Source organism: Eurypyga helias, unplaced genomic scaffold, assembly GCF_000690775.1.
Source record: "Eurypyga helias isolate BGI_N326 unplaced genomic scaffold, ASM69077v1 scaffold3017, whole genome shotgun sequence".
NCBI lineage: Eukaryota > Metazoa > Chordata > Aves > Eurypygiformes > Eurypygidae > Eurypyga > Eurypyga helias.
This window is the reverse complement of record NW_010261090.1, coordinates 31341-47810: the sequence shown is the minus strand read 5'-3', so window position 1 is coordinate 47810 and position 16470 is coordinate 31341. Positions and strand designations below refer to the sequence as shown.

The window sequence follows — 16470 nt, the reverse complement described above, 5'->3', positions numbered from 1 at the left end:
AAGGAAAAAAGCAACCGCTGAGACAGATGGGTTTGAGAGGGACTTGGTGATAACTCTGTGTCTGTGGAAGCTTTTTGGCGGAGAGGGAGGGAGGCAGGGGACAGGGCGCGCTCTAGTGGCTCTATTACAGCTTGTGACATCCCATTCCACGTTTTGTTGCTGTTCTAGGACCTTTGCACAGAACTGTAGGAACATCGAACACTTAAATCTAAACGGGTGCACAAAAATCACTGACAGGTAAGCCAGAGGATTTTTTTGTTTGGTGGGGAAGTTTGGAAAAAGAAGTAGCTGAAGGTATTTTTAGTGTGTCTGCTGTTTTGCAGCACGTGTTACAGTCTTAGCAGATTCTGTTCCAAGCTGAAACATCTGGATCTGACATCTTGTGTAGCCATCACAAACAGCTCTTTGAAAGGCTTAAGGTAGGAAGATTCACTGTTCTGTGTTAAAGAAACGCATTTAAAGAGCCGTTCAACATTTTAATAAAGTTAAAAAGAAGCAGTGCTGAACCTTAACGCTGCGTATCGGCACGGACTGTATCCTGTATCTAGCGCTTCTTGGGTGGAGACTGTGATGTTTGTGTGTGGTCTTTTCTCATGACTTTTCTGTGGAGGCCTGGCACAGTCCGCTGGCTATTATTAATTTCTAACAGTGTGTTTAATTTGGGTTTCCCACTGTTATGACTATTTGAAGGCTGGATTTAACTCTATGTATTTTTTTAATTCTCCCAGTGAGGGTTGCAGAAATCTGGAACATTTGAATCTTTCCTGGTGTGATCAGATTACGAAGGATGGTATTGAAGCACTGGTGAAAGGGTGTAGTGGACTAAAAGCTCTATTTCTTAGAGGTTGCACACAGGTACATAACTGCTTGGGTGATCCTTTAGGAATAAAATTTTATTTTGGGGTTTTGAAATCTCCATGAGTTAAAAAATACCAGTTTTGTTGTAGTCTTTTACACAGTATTACAAGATGTGTACATTCTTTGGGCTGCTTTGCTGTGCTTTTAATTTCTGGTTTCTTTTCCTATGTCTGCTCTGATTGCTAAATACAGTTAGAAGATGAAGCATTGAAACACATTCAGAATCACTGTCATGAGCTCGTAATCCTGAATTTGCAGTCCTGTACAGTAAGTATTTGAAAAGATACGTTCTCTAAGAATCATAGACCCATTTTTGAAAATTTTGGGACCTAATAGATTTTTTTAAAGCATTGAACATTTTGGAGTGTTATGGACTACTAACGTTACATTTAAAAACTGTGGAAATTAAGAACAATATGAATACAAAGCTTGAGCTTCCATGAGCCAGATGTTTCCTGAGAGAGAGAGTTTTCAGATTTTTCAGTCTGAATTTAGGTGCCCACTGAAGTTGGGCACTTAAAGATAATGGGAATGAAAGGAAGTGTCTTCTTTTGGTCAGAACCACACTTAAGTCAGTTAGTAAAGTTCCCCCTAGTTGACTCTTCCTTTCACTGTTCCTCCTCCAAAGTTCTTTTTCTGTTGTGTTTTACCTGAGACTAATGAAATCTATCAAGACCAGCCTTTTCTGACTGTTTTTCTGAAAGGCAGTCAAGAGGTCTGATGACGATCAGTTGAGATCTCGCCTGCTTAAAAGGGGCATTGGCATAGCAGTGTACCAGTGTTTTCCCTTGGCCAGTATGCTTGTTATCATGTAGGTAGGAAGCACAAACAAAAAAACCCTTATGAGTGAAAGTATTTTTCCTTTTTGATTTGATAGTCTGTGTGTCCTACCTAGTTACGTCTGCTTTAAAGCTTTCTTTCACTGGAGATGTGTCCTGCTTGCTATGGCTTAGAAACATGCTTCCAAAAGCAGCCAGGCTCTTCATGGTCAAAGGGCTAGCATTGATTTTTACACAGCGGGTCTCCTTATGCTGAGCCACTGCTATATCTCCTACTGTTTTCGTCTGTGAAAGGCAACGTTTGTGGTAGTAGCCTGAGGAATTTGCTGTAGTAGTATCAGTGTACCTAGATGAGTGGCTTAGAAACACAACATGTATTTTCAATTCAGAATACAGTAGAGGTCTTCGTTATCATTGGACGAGTAATGTTAGGCCATAAAATAAAATAACCTCTTTCACCATGAAGGATTAGTCATTGAGCAGAAAAAATGAATTCTTGGAGTTAGTAGCTGGAGGAGGAGAGAATACTTTTTTCCAGAATAAAAGTCCTTGTAAACAAAATAATATTTGCACACCCACACCCAATAACCCAGTTCCTGTTGCTATTTTGTGTGCATCTGCTTATAGTTCCTGTTTCAGAGAGAGAACTCTTTTTATTCACGTTCCATATTTAGAGTTACTTTTTTCAGAATACTTAGTACAAAACAATTTTGAGAAATGACTAGCCCTCTTTCGAGTTAAATCTTTCAGCTAAAGACAGCTGCATAGGGTAGGGCAAACCTGGCTTTTACAGTTATCTTCTGTGAAGGACGGATTGTATGTACTTGTTTACCTGTAACTCTTGCTTTGAAAATTACCCAGAGGTGAAGGATTTTAACCCTCGGGTTCGTCTGCTCCTCTGCAAAGTAGGCAGTTAAGTGCTCTTGCTGTTGTGCTTTAAGCTCTCTTTGCACTTACACAGTCACTGGGACAGAAGACCTGACCTCTACAAACATATAAAGCAGCTATTTCACACAATAACAACTACAATTTTTAAAAAGTGTGAAAGTTATAAAGCAAAAGTGAAGTGAAAGAGGAAGACAGCAACAAACAACTCTCCCTCTGTGCTTCAGACTGTACTTGAGATCTGTGGAAAGATGCATAGAGAAGTAGGAATTGTGTGTGTTGATCATCTTCAGTGTTATCGATGAACGTGGTGACACGATGGTATTTTTGGGTTGAAAATCCGCAAGTTGCCATGGTTATACAACGTGACACTAACAGTTTAGTCGTGTGACTTGAGTTTTGTTCTTAACCAATTACTTGCTAACAAAGTTAACTTCAACTTTTGTCTGCGTTGCAGCAAATTTCAGACGAAGGCATTGTGAAGATCTGTAGAGGGTGTCACAGACTTCAGTCGCTCTGTGTGTCGGGCTGTAGCAACCTTACAGACGCATCTCTCACGGCACTTGGTCTAAACTGCCCGAGGCTGAAGTGAGTATGTCGTGAGCCTGTCGTGAGTACGTCACGTTGTTACTGGCCTCATCTAAGAAATCCACTTCTGAAGATAATCGGGTATCCACAGGTTTCGTTTAGCTTTGTGTGGTCACCTGTGCGATCAAAACATTAAGTCAGAAGTACCAGCTGAATGTAAACTTGAGGGCTGGTTCTTGGCGGCCACCATATGAACGTAGTCTGCTCTGTATTGGAAAAGCAAGAATTAATATATGACAAATTACTCATGTTGAACCTAGCATTTCAGTTCTGTGCTTCTAGCTGAGTATTATAGGTACTAATTACAAGCCAGAAGAAAAGAAGACATAAAACCTATTTTTTTTTTTTTAAGAAAAGGTAAAAATAGCTGTAGTTGTGTTGTGTCTCGTGATGTTTGTATTCTGATATGGTTTTATGCAGTCGTTGGTCTTGGAAAAAAAACAGCTAAATCATACCTGAGTGTTATATTTACAGATTTTTATTATAAGTATGTTTTTAATGTGCTCTGTAGTACATCCTGGCATTCTTAAACTCTGATGTGGAGTGTGCTACTGTCTCTGCAAGCACTGAGGACTGATTCTTCTGAGATGTGTTTTGAGTAATAGGGGCTCATCAGTTAGAAGTAATACAGACTTTTACATCGGTGTAATTTGCTCTAACACATACGATAGGGTGGTATTCTCAGAAGTGGGGACGGATTCAGCTTTAATAACAAAGCTCATTCATGCAGCAGCTCTCTGGTTGTCGAGACATATCATACTTCTTGTAAGGTCTCATTTTAATGTAAATTAAACCAAAATATTTTTGGATGACACTACGTTGCCATTTATGACAGGAACATGGAGGAGTCGCAACGTGTTAAACTTCAATCACGGATAAGTGGAGCGAGGCGTAGATCGTAAAAGTGAGGGGAAGGTACCCTCAGATGTCAGTGTGCACTGTGCTGTCACGCAGTGTTCCTTTAGCTGATGGAGTGAAACGGCTTTTGTAACCGTAGAAACCCCATCCTTAAGACAACTCCAGTGCAGGAGTCCCCTTCTCGTAACAGCTCATACTTAGAGGAGCTTGTGTGTGCCCGTGTCTGGGGCTTAGGAGCCTCCTGACACGCTTAATCGTGTTCCTTAGACAGTGGTGCTGTTATCACTGGTCTTTTTTTTCCCACAATTTCTCTCATTCTCTCAATTCACAGCTCAGATTGGACATGAAAGGAGGTCTAAAGTGCTATTTGCTGTGCAGTTCTTTCCAAGGGCAGTACAGCTGTAGCAGGAATTCTTCTGACTTCGGTAGGTGAAGTGTTAGCCCCGGTCTGTGCCACGAGGGGGAAGGCGTCTGCCGTTCTTCTCCTTCGACGAGGAACAGCGTAAGGGAAAACCCGACCCTTTGCAGTGATGACTGTGGAGGAATCTGCAGTGGCAGGGCAGATGATACAGCTGGTTACAGCTGGACTTGCAGGAGTGTGTACGCAAATTACTTCATAAAAATTGTGTTGGAAATCAGAGGGGAATGTAATTCCACTCTTGTTCGTACCTTCTGAATATTTTGGCATTGAGTGTGAAAGAAAACTCTCTCCTGCCCCTGTTGGACATGCTGGCCCTGTTAGGAAGTTTTTGAGTATTTCCTGTGCCATGCTACTCCGCTTCAGAGTCTTGGCTGTCCTACAGCGCTGCGTTCCACGGCACTGCTGTGTACTGCAGCTGTTGCCACTGGCCAGTGACACCCTGAAAGATATCATAGAATCATAGAATGGTTAGGGTTGGAAGGAACCTTAAAGATCATCTAGTTCCAACCCCCCTGCCATGGGCAGGGACACCTTCCACTAGACCAGGTTGCTCAAAGCCACATCCAGCCTCGCCTTGAAGACATCCAGGGATGGGGCATCCACAACATCTCTGGGCAACCTGTTCCAGTGCCTCCCCACCCTCTCTGTGAAGAATTTCTTCCTGACATCTAATCTAAACCTCCCTGATTTCAATTTATACCCATTATTCCATGGATGGGAAAGAAATAACAGCTCTATCTGGAGAAAGAAGAGCCCTCTGTAATTAAGTACAATCACTAAAACAAAGCAAAAATTGGAACTTTGCTTGTTTCCATGCTGATCAGTGCCTTCCCACCTGGTTTGCATCGTGGGAGGTGTATAGCTCACTCTCCCCATTCTGCTCTTCTGACTGACTGCACACCCGGTTTCAGGAAGGCTAGAGCTCCTCGTCTCCTGACCTCTTACCCCGCTGTTCCCACAGTCCTCACAGCTTTTCAACCAGATGTGCAGTAAGTAGCATCCCCACCACTTTGCACGCTGCGGATGGCATTTCCCTCCCGCTCCCTTTACGCTCAGAAATGTAATGGGATTGGGAATCCAATGGTTTTATTGTAGGTGGAGTTGAAAGGAAGTGACATGAGGTACAGGGTAACAACTGTGACTTGCATCACGGTTTTTGTAGTGGTGGTGGTGTTTTTCCTGTCCTATCTGGCATCCTAGGTAATTCTCAAAGTATCTGGGAGCATTTTACCATAGGCTTCCCCTGATGGAAGGGCACAAAGGATACAAAGTTCCCAAACAGGAGTCTGGAAAGGAAATCCAGAGGTGTTACAACCATCCATTTGGAAAGCAATACCTGTCTCGTACCGCTCTGTTGGCTGTTCCTGGGTTTCCCTCACACTCCTTGAAGACTAGCGCTCGGAGTCGTTATCAGAGACGCAGTGGTTGGGGCTGCTTACCCCACACAACCCACCTTACACCCACCTCCCCTGCTTGTGGCGTGGAAAAGGCGGATCGAACAAAGTCACAGTCAAGCCCCCACATCCTGCGCTCTGGTGGGGTGGTATTTTTCTCATGCACACAGCGTGGCTTTTCCTTTTGCACTCTGTCCACGGAGAGGGTGCTTTCCCGTGACCTTCTATACCAGTGGGAGGATCTAGGTGCCTCTGAGGGGTACCACTGCAAGAGGTCCTTTCATCCATCTTGCCCTGCCTCCTCCGCGGCCGACCCCAGTATAGACGTCGCGTTTGCTGTGGCCGGTGGGTAAGTTGTGCTTAGTTGGTGCTTGTCAGTGCACAGTGCTGTGGTTTCCCCTTATTCATCTTGATACTTCCTCCACCTGCACAGTAAAAAGTGTTTATTGAAAGAAGAGAGGATGACAACAAAGACACAGTTACGGGGTGGAGGCCCGTTCTATGTCCTCGCGGTGCCGTTTGGGGCAGTTGACCTCTTTTTGTCAGTATTGCTCCCCAGTGCTGTCAAAAGACTGTCAGATTTATCTTTGCCGAGCACTCTTTAAGGTTGTGTTAGTGTAGTTTATTGGTTTTACTGTGGGATTGGAGAATTTAAGCCACTTGCTTTCTGGTAACGTGCTTTGCTGTGGTTCATGCAGAGGCTCCGAGTGAATTTCTAGTAAGCGGTTTCTCAGTTTTGTGGCTTCTCAACATCCTGTGTTCAAATAACAGGTTTTAGATCCAGGCTTCATCTGCATTTTCCTTAGCTCAGGGCTTATTCTCCCACATCTTTCCTCAGATAACATACGAGAAAACTTGAGCGTTTTGCTGTCTTACTGAAACAAGAGGTCAAAGTGCCTGTAATTATGTGTAATTTTTTTTTTTTCACTCGGTGTTGGTGAGAATTCTGGATTGAACTTAATCTGTTCTATTAAGCTGGATCAAAAGTCTGCCTAGTGCTTTTTAATTGCAAATTACGGTGAAAAATAGGCATATATATACACTTGCTCTTGGGAGCTTTAAGTTGTAGAAGACAGATTTGTGTCTCAAATGCTTTTCTCTATGTTAATGTTTTCTTTAACATTTAAAACTTTTCCAGGATTCTGGAAGCTGCAAGATGTTCACATCTCACAGATGCTGGTTTCACCCTTTTAGCACGGGTAAGGGTCACCTCAGAGGGGCAGAGCTCGCCTTGCTTCCACTGCTGCCGAGCAGCTGTGAACTGACGTAGTCCTGCTGGGAGGGCATCTGAGGGGAAGGAGAGTAAAGTAGGAAGAGCCCAGGGGAGGAGGACACTAGAAAGAGATTTTATTTCTGGATTATACTTAAGCTGCAACTTGATCTGTTTTGCCATCTATTGGTGCATTTTTCACTTTTTTCCTTTGGATTGATGATGTTTCCTTTGGATTTATTATGCTTATCATAATTCCAAGCTTGTGTTATGTGTTCTAGCCAAATTTCCCTATAAAGACGAGACATCCACTCATGATATTTACACCCCAAAAATCACCATGTGATAGATTATTCTGGGCATACCTTCAGGTTATAAATCGTGAACGCTTGTGTCCCCGTTCATGCTGTAAATACGTAGAGTAAGCACACTGCTGGTATCAAATGCTCAAGTTAGACTTGCCTGCTGGCAGGTTTAGGAAATCCTAACACAAAAATAATACTCTCTGAACGGGATTCATTTGCACTCCTGATCTATAGTGTGAATGGAAGTGGTTTATTTTCTAGCCACGGGGGTTAAACAGCGTGGTTCTGTAACTCTTCAGCACTGCAGCCTTGGGCTTTCGGTGCTCACCTCAGGCCTGCTTTTGGGAGCTGCAAGTTGAGCCCTTTTCTTCCTGTGCCTGGGAAGAACAGGGGTTGGGGTTTGGGCAGTGCAAGGCACCATGTGGTCTGCTGGGAGGTCACCAGCTGGCATCACTGCCTTGAAGTGTGCCATGATCACATAGTGAATGCCCTTCTAAAAGCTGGGGGGGGGGCAGCTCTCAGAATATTGGGAAAGTTGCTTGTATGAGTATGAAGTGCAGCTCTCTCCCAGCCTTAAAGTGGACCCAATTTTAATAAAATTGCTAATTTCATTAGCAATGCAAATTGTTTTTAAGGCTTCTTTCCAAAGTATGGTGGTGAAGAGAGATGTTCCACAGGCTTGAGTGTGTTTCAGGCTGGCTTAGTGCAGGCTGTTGCACGCAGAAGTTGGATCTGGCTGCGTGCAGATCAGTTGGATCTAGTGCACAGGCTGTAACTGCCACGGGTGTGAAGTGACCCGAAAAGGCGAAGGGGAGCAGGGGTGGCTGGTTCTGTTCAAACTTTACGGGGCAAGAAGGAAAAAATTCACTTAATAAGAGAGAGGCTGAAATGTAGAAGTTTGAGAAGGGGGGGGGGTGTGGATGCCTTTTTTTAATACCCTTTTTTGTCCTTTGGAGATCATAGAGAATGGTTTGGATTGGAAGGGACCTTAAAGATCATCTAGTTCCAACCCCCCTGCCATGGGCAGGGACACCTTCCACTAGACCAGGCTGCTCAAAGCCTCATCCAGCCCGGCCTTGAAGACATCCAGGGATGGGGCATCCACAACATCTCTGGGATGCTTGAAGGGATTTAGCTCACAATTTCCTCTTGGAAATTGTGCTGTCCCATATTAGTTAGCCCTGTGCGTGATTTTATGTCTACATGTTGGTTTATTTCACCTTCTGTTTATCTGTTAGCGGTTTTCTTTTGTTTGTTTATTTTAGAATTGCCACGAGCTGGAGAAGATGGACCTGGAAGAATGTGTTTTGGTGAGATTTACTGTGGCAAGGAGAATATTGAACATCCAGCGTGAGAACGCAGTGCTGATAGGAACATTAGCCCTGTCGGTTAAATGTGCTTTGTTTCTTCTGAATAGTGCTGCGGCTGGGGTAGTGAATAAAAATACTTATTGGGGAATTCTGAACAGGGAAATAACTTGAAGAGTGACGGGTGATGGGGTGTTTTCCACAAGTAACAGAAGCTTTGGCTGGTGGAGAAAGAGATACCATATTGGAGGGTTGGCCCTCCTACTGTCTGTTGCTTATGGCTGTTTTCTTTCGTTTCTAGATAACTGACAGCACGTTGATACAACTTTCTATACACTGTCCTAAGCTACAAGCATTGGTAAGTTTAGCTCTCTGTTCCTGAGCTTTCCAATCCCCCAAACCCACATGCATACGCAACTCCTGCAGTATAAAAACAGGCTGTTTGCTCTCTTGTCTAGAAAAAAATTCCTGATTCCTGGAAGTGATATTGTGCCAAATATATGCAAGTTTCGTACGTATGCTAAAAGAAGCAGATTGCTCCTAAAATATTTACGTGCATTTGGGGATTAAAAAAATATTACCAAATCAGTGAGTAATAATTGGAAAGTTTATATTTTATGGTTGAAATCCTTTATATTTGATTACTTAGTTCAATTTACAGTACTCAGATCCTTTATAGATACTCTCAAGTGTTCACTAATGGTTTTCTTGGGGAGTAGGACGCTTCATGTCAAATATTGAATAAACAAAACCACCCAGTGAAATGTAATCCCTCTGTAATCAGTTTGGCTTGCAGGCCCTTTCTCCCAAGGACTACATTTCCATAGTAAATTATGGAAGGTTTTTGACGTAGGTTTTGACTGGCTGTTGTAGAGAGTTGGGATGCCTTCAGAGGGGTGCCCTGCCTAGCTTCTTTCAGAGAACTGTTTTCTTGGGAGTGCTCGCCTAGATATTTTGGAACATCAGAACCAATTTCAGGTGATGTGAATTTGGCTGCTCTTCAGTCTAGGTACCTCAAAATTACTGGACTGTCCTTACAACAGGAGCTCCTGTATTTAGGGCCAGTTGTCCCGTGACTGTAGGTTTGGTATATACTACTGCAGAACGACGTGAGAGAACAAGCAGCTTTATTTATAATCTGTTCTTAGATGGGATTAGAGGAAGGTTTGCTGCTTCATTAATTAAATTGTGTTACGGTTAGTTAGTGTTACTAAGGTAGCAACACGAGGAGAGATGGCTTTTAAAAAGGAGCTTGTTCACTGTTTTTTATTGTTGTTGGGTTTTATTTTTGCTTATTAATTGTCCAACATTATTTCTGTACCACTTGTTAAGCCAAACAAGACTTGTCAGGAGATGTGGAGCCATTTATATGCGACACTTCCTGCTCTTCTGCAAGGGATACGATTTTGTATTGTCAATCCAGTTGTAACCAGCACTTGCAAGAGAACTTTTGTGCCAGCTCTGCCAGTGCTTCACCAGAGACATCAGAAAACCTCATTGTTTCCAAGTATTTTTCAGAACCTCCTCCTGTTTGCTGGCCTCTGTCTGTTAGCCCAGAGGCAGGGAAGCGTGGCATTGGTAAAACAACGAACCTTGTTGTTGTTGAACCAGAAAACCCGACTGGTTTTGTTGATGTGTCTGTGCGGTGTGTAGGAAGGATACATACTCAAAGACTGAGTGAACAGTGATGGCTGAGAATTACAGGGGAAGGAAGAACAGACTAGCAGGTGCCAAACACCCTACGTGAGCGAGTCCTGATACGCCAGATGGGAAATCGTGTGCTGCTGATGGTTCCGTAACTCCTCTGTGGCTGTGCTTGAGCGTGTCTTTAGAATATTGGCAGTTCAATCAAATAGTTCAGAGCTGAAATTACCAACTTTGAATTTGTTTCTTGGCGTTTGGACACTCACTAGATGGTGGAAGTAACTAAAAGCACTGTTAGATCAGTGATCACCAACGGTTACATCTTCACCAGCATCAGAGTACTCACATGCTTTATTACTTACTGGACTTCAGAAGTAAATTCTGATGAAAGTGTTTGACTTTCAGATTATTAGAGAAACTGTGAAATATTCATAGTATTCATGGAGCTGAGAAGACAGTTGAATTCTTCAGTTGTGTTGATCGTAGTTTCTTGCTGCTGCAGGATATCATGTCGCATTTGATTGATACACAGCATTTTATGTGTATCAGCAAAACAAGAATTTAGTGTATCTTTCTGCTCTAAAGATTTCAAGCAATTATCTTCACCAGTTCCATGTCATTAACACTTTCTAACAGGCTTAGGAAGTCATAAAAAGTGAGTCTCATTTGGCCTGTTTGTTTCACAGAGTTCTGGGAACTCGGCTGCACATCCTGTGTTGTCCTTTCAGTAGCGAATACAGTGTCTCAGGAAAGCTGAATTTTATAAGCTGCTTACTTCCTGGGTCAGAAGAACCTTAATTAGCCAGCAGACTGCTGCTGGAGCCGACAGCTTCACATAACCTCCCTGCAACAGTCTGCTGTAAATGGTCTTTAACCCCGCAGCGGCGGGTGCCTTCCAGGCTGTGAGCCAAACGGAATGCTCAGGACACCTGTGTAAAGTAGGCGCAGGAGACTGAGGTATTTAAAGAGTTGATAGACCTGCAGAGCGTAAACACGTCGTAAGCTGAAAGGCTCTGGATGGGGGCGAGCGCTTCGTCGCTGTCACCGTTTGGAGACGGCGTGCGTTGGCGTCGGCGCTGCGTGGGGTTACGGCCAGCTGCCCAGTCTCCCCGTCGGACTCGAGGGGAGTTGCAGACCTGCCTCCCAAGCTCTCCTCTGGTTACTCTCTTCATCCTGCTGAGCAACGGAGGAAACAGGAAGTTGAGGGGCAGGTGGCTCTGAAGGGCAGGACAGACCCCCGCGTGCATCTGGTGGCCGGCGAGCAAAGGCAAAACGAGGGTAAGGCAGGGCGGGAAGTTCTCGGGCTTCCTCGTCAGGCTGAGATCAGAGGAGATCGATGCGCTGTGCTGAGCCGAAGGCTAGTTTGCTGCACGTGACTGCCAGGAGATACTTTTGGGCGCTAGTCAGCTTGCACCAAATTAAACAGCATTTTCAGATCGCTGCAAGTGTTTCCGCAGCAGTCGCTGCCTGAAAAACCCCTTGTGGCAGCGCAAGGCTACTCCAAAACCAGTCCCCGTTAGACTGGGGTGCAAGTGCAGGCGAGAGCCGTGGCTGAGCAGAAGCGAAGAGCTAGCCCAGTGCCCGGGGCGAGAGGAGGAGGGTTCCCAGGTCCCCAGTGTTTCTAGTGCAGCAGCCTTAGCAGCACTCATTCCACAGGCGGCAAAGGGGGGTTCTGAAGCCTACTAGGAGGCAAGTCTGTTTCCTGTTGTTGTCATCATCATTGCTTCTCCAAAAGTCACGAATTCCCGGAAGGAACCAGGGAACTGCTTTATGTGGTGCTCTTGCCCGAGATGCTGCAACTTTTTCCATGCTCTGGAAAGTCAAAGGAGCAAAAAGTAGGCTGAAGAGCAGAATTCTTTGGTTTGTTATGCTGACTGTTGCAGAAAAGAGTTGCTCCTGCAGCTGTACAAGTTGTTAATTACTCCTTGCAAGTACAGGCCGAGGTGCCGAGCGCTGCTGGTTTTCCTGAAGTCGTCGTTTGGTGAATCGGCCCGGTCTGTGCTTTATCTGTGCGGACTTGCACAGGCCGGGTCCTAGTGGTGTGTATGAAGGTGTGGTAGCTGCGAAACCCTCGCTCCTGTCAGTAGGTCCTCATCTGTTCCTCTGTTCTTGAAGATCATCACGAGGCTTGGAGCAACCTGGTCTAGTGGAAGGTGTCCCTGCCCATGGCAGGGGGGTTGGAACTGGATGGTCTGTAAGGTCCCTTCCAACCCAAACCGTTCTGTGATGGTTTGCAGCCACCTGTATGGGAGGTGTGTGACCATTGGGACAGAGTTCCCACCTTCACAGCAGCAAAGGGGCCTGAGGTGTTTGCCAGTGGCGTGTGTTTTGGGACTGTACTGGGTTTGAAGCAAAGTTGAAGTACAGCTCTTCTTTCGGTAGGCAGAGCTGTTTCTTTGGTTACTCTTCTGGATTTCAGCGCTATGTTCTCTGTTTAACCACTAGAGTGAAGGAGGCTGGGGAGGAGTTCTGACGTTTGGTGGACTGAGTGATGTCATTAACTGTTTATGCCTCTCTGGTTCAGAGCTTATCTCACTGTGAACTGATCACCGATGATGGGATTCTTCATCTGAGCAACAGCACGTGCGGTCATGAGAGGCTGCAGGTCCTGGAGCTGGATAACTGTCTTCTCATCACTGACGTGACTCTGGAACACCTGGAGAACTGCCACAACCTGGAGAGGATTGAGCTGTACGACTGCCAGCAAGTCACGCGAGCGGGAATCAAACGCATCAGAGTACGTGTTCGCTGCCTCGTTCCGGTGGGAGCGCCCTGGCTGTTGAGAGCGTATGAATCCGGCAGATGGCCCGGGCAAGGGAGGACGGGAGAAGGAGGGTCAGAGTATTATTCCGTTAGGTCTCCACCTCTAGGGACTGAGCGCATTTCATTTCTCTACCAGCAGTAGGCGTTGTCGAGTTCTGCTCATAACTGACGCCACTCTCGCCGTTGGCCCGACGAGCGCTCATCTTCTGCTCTCTGGCCGCCTTCAGACGCAGACGGCTGTGCTTTGAGGATGGTGTAGGGGCATTCTTTACCTCTCCTAAAATGCACGTTAACGTGCAGAGCCCATAGCACAAGAGCTGCACATTTCTCTACCAGCAGTAGGCGTTGTCGAGTTCTGCTCATAACTGACGCCACTCTCGCCGTTGGCCCGACGAGCGCTCATCTTCTGCTCTCTGGCCGCCTTCAGACGCAGACGGCTGTGCTTTGAGGATGGTGTAGGGGCATTCTTTACCTCTCCTAAAATGCACGTTAACGTGCAGAGCCCATAGCACAAGAGCTGCATGAAGACTTCAGGTGATGGGTTGTGGGGACGTTAGGCCCTGGAATCCAGCCACCGGCTCTTCTGCCCCCCCGTGTCCCTCCCCGGTGCGGTCAGGGACTGTCCTGTCTGCAGGTTTGTATCCCAGATTTGTGTCCAAACACTTGTGCAGTCGGAAAGCTCCTCCCTGATGGTGACTGATGCCCGGTTCTATTCCACGCTGCTTTCTAGGGTGAGAGGAGCAGGGGATGTGGGAGACGAGATGCAGACAAGTCTGCCCGCAGCAGCCAGGGCTCCATCCGTCTCCCCTGCTGGGGGGGGGGCCTATGGGGAAGCAAGCGGGAACCCAGTGCGGGCACACGTGCCCAGACTCCGGTGTGCCTCAGCCAGATGCGGGACGAGAATTCCCTGTGGGGAGAAGACAGCTTGGAGAGTATGAAGCGTACAGATGTTTTTAGCTAACCCACCTTAACGAGAGCCGACTTGCTGGCTGTGATTGAGGTGGGCTGCTGGTTGGGCTCCCTTCGCTCCCGTTACAACGCAGCCTTTTCATCCACAGGCTCACCTACCTCACGTCAAAGTCCATGCTTACTTTGCTCCCGTAACTCCCCCTCCTTCGGTCGGAGGGAGCGGACAGCGCCTCTGCAGATGCTGTATTATTCTCTGACAGTAAGTGCAACCCCACAGAAAATATTGTTGTTGTCGTTGTCGAAGAGAAGACCGGGGACTGCACGTCAGTGGAAGGAGTTGGTTTCCTGACGGTCCTAGTGGTTGGTGTTTGGTCATCCAGTTTTGTGACAAGAAAAGCAGTTTTTTTTCCAGGTAAAAACCTTACCGTGATGTGCAGCTGTGGATTAAGTTGGTGATGCTTCGGTTTGTATTAGTAACTCCTTCCTTCTGTTGGCATGAGAACTGAAGCCCCGTGTAAAACGCTGGGGGCGTTTCGGCACGGCAGCGGCGGGGCGGGCGGCGGCCAAACCCGGAGGCGTTTGCAAGCGCCGGTGACGTTCCGACCCGACGCGGGGCTGCGGGCCGTCGCACCGAGGAGCTGAGCCTGCTGTTCTGTAATATACGCCACAGATCAAGCGCCGGGTTTACGGACAAATCAACATTCGCACAAAGTTGACCAAAAACACGCAAGGTAATGAGCTCTTACGGCGAAACAGCTTCTCCTTTTTCATGATTCAGCTTCGTCTTTAATGACGTAACGGGACGTAATAGGTCAAAAGGTAAGGCAGTACCTCAAGGTAACGCTAAACACAGAATTACTCTGCGCGTTTGGGAACTTGGGTCGGCCGGAGCGTGTGCCGGTACGAGGCTTGTCCGGCACCGAGGCACGTCTTTACGCCATCGGCCTTCCCAAGGGGTAAGAAACCCGCTGTGGTCGAGCGCCCGCTCTGCTGCAGCGGCCCGCCCCGTGGCCCCCTCGGTTCGTAAGGCAAGGAAGAGGGGCGTATCGCCTGCTTTGCGGGGGGTGAAGCAGGGGAAACGAGGAGTTTGGTTCGAGTTGCTTGTCCCACCCCTTTTGGGGACGCAGCAAGCGGTTGGGCAGAGACAGCCACAGGCAGGGCTTGAGCCAACCCCCACAGCTGCGTGTTTCAAGGGCAGGAAGCCCAACGCTTCGGCGCGGGGTTACGTGAGAAGCTGTCAGCTTGTGAAGGGCAAGAATAAAAGCTACCGATTGACTCTTCAGGCCGTGCTTTCATCCTTAGTTTTTCAGTGCTAGCGGGTTAAGAGAAATGAACTTTTTTTATATTAAGCAACTTAATTAACCGAGACAAACTACTCAACCGGTCAGGAAGCGTTTTGGGTAAGGCTGACTCTGCGTGTCCGCTTCAAGAGTTCGGGGGCCTGTTTACTGAAAATGAACAGAAACGCTGGCTTAAAAAGCAGAAGCCGCTGCGGGTACTGCTGCAGCTCTCCCTCCAGCTTGTGAGCTCCTCATTAGGAGCGTGAACATCCCAGCTTCTATGGACAGGGCGGCCGTGCTCGTGCTTCCCGCGCTCACAGGCGCCGGGGACGGCAAATCAAGGTCTCCGGAGCTGTTGACTCCCACACAGGGAGCCAGTCGGGGCTTGTTTCGCACGGCAGCGGTGGGCCAGCCGTGCCCAGAGCTCCCTTAAGGCACCGCCCTCGCGGAGAGCGCGACGCGGACTTCGCTCTCGGCCGTACCGGGATGTCAGGCTGCGTTAGCTTTTGTTGGCTCCCTTTTTTTTTTGGGGGGTTTTTTCCCCAAGAAACGTGATGAACCTTGTAAGTCTCTTGCGGTAAAGATGTACAGAACCGAAGGGAACGTGCTGTGGTACAGGACACTTCAATAAACGGCCAGCTGACGCCCATGCTGAACGCGTCTCCGTTCTTCGACGGCGGGTGTGCTCTCCTTACTTACCCCTTACTCACTCCTTCCTTACCCCTTACCTGCGGCTCATCCACACCCTCCGGAGCGGAGAGGGGTCCCTGACGGGTGCGGGAAAAGCAAGTACAGAAAAAGAAAGCACGTTTACAAAATTATTGAAAAACATTTATTATACTTAAATTGAAATGTGTACATCTTATTAAAAAACAAAAGCAATTTGCTGGTGCCATAATTTAATCCCAATTTCAAGTGAGCTGGACAAACTACTGTACAACTTTCAATAGTCTTTAAAATTAGCTATTTGGATACTTTCCAATCAAGGATTTTTTCCCCTTTTTTATAAAACATTTGGATTTGAATAGGGTGTGAGCTGAAAAGACACAAGTGTCAGTTCAAGAAAATACTTAGGACCAAGCGATACCCAAAGATGAACAACTTATAGGCAGAAATGTTTTAAGTACATAAAATTTTACTTTCAGTGCAGAAAAAAAAAAAAATAGAAATAGGAAAGGAACTCTAGCTCTGATGAATTTAAACTTTCAAAATGCTACCGCTTTAAGAAGCTTTTCTGCTAAGCACTTGAGCCAGTTACGACAGGGGGAG

The 16470-nt window shown here is 46.5% G+C and overlaps 1 protein-coding gene across 1 annotated transcript in view; it reads left to right on the top strand.

Annotated features, from left to right (window-relative positions):
• Positions 1 to 14462, top strand: part of FBXL2 (F-box and leucine-rich repeat protein 2) — a gene marked incomplete at its 5' end in the record, with an annotated part of 39255 nt that extends 24793 nt beyond the window's left edge. The window contains 10 exons of the mRNA XM_010155239.1: positions 169 to 237; positions 324 to 419; positions 729 to 855; positions 1051 to 1125; positions 2980 to 3110; positions 6922 to 6982; positions 8564 to 8608; positions 8907 to 8963; positions 12774 to 12986; positions 14071 to 14462. Coding sequence (XP_010153541.1) covers positions 169 to 237; positions 324 to 419; positions 729 to 855; positions 1051 to 1125; positions 2980 to 3110; positions 6922 to 6982; positions 8564 to 8608; positions 8907 to 8963; positions 12774 to 12986; positions 14071 to 14178 — 982 coding nt within the window. The remainder of the gene's footprint in view (positions 1 to 168; positions 238 to 323; positions 420 to 728; positions 856 to 1050; positions 1126 to 2979; positions 3111 to 6921; positions 6983 to 8563; positions 8609 to 8906; positions 8964 to 12773; positions 12987 to 14070) is intronic.
• Between the last annotated feature and the right edge of the window lie 2008 nt (positions 14463 to 16470).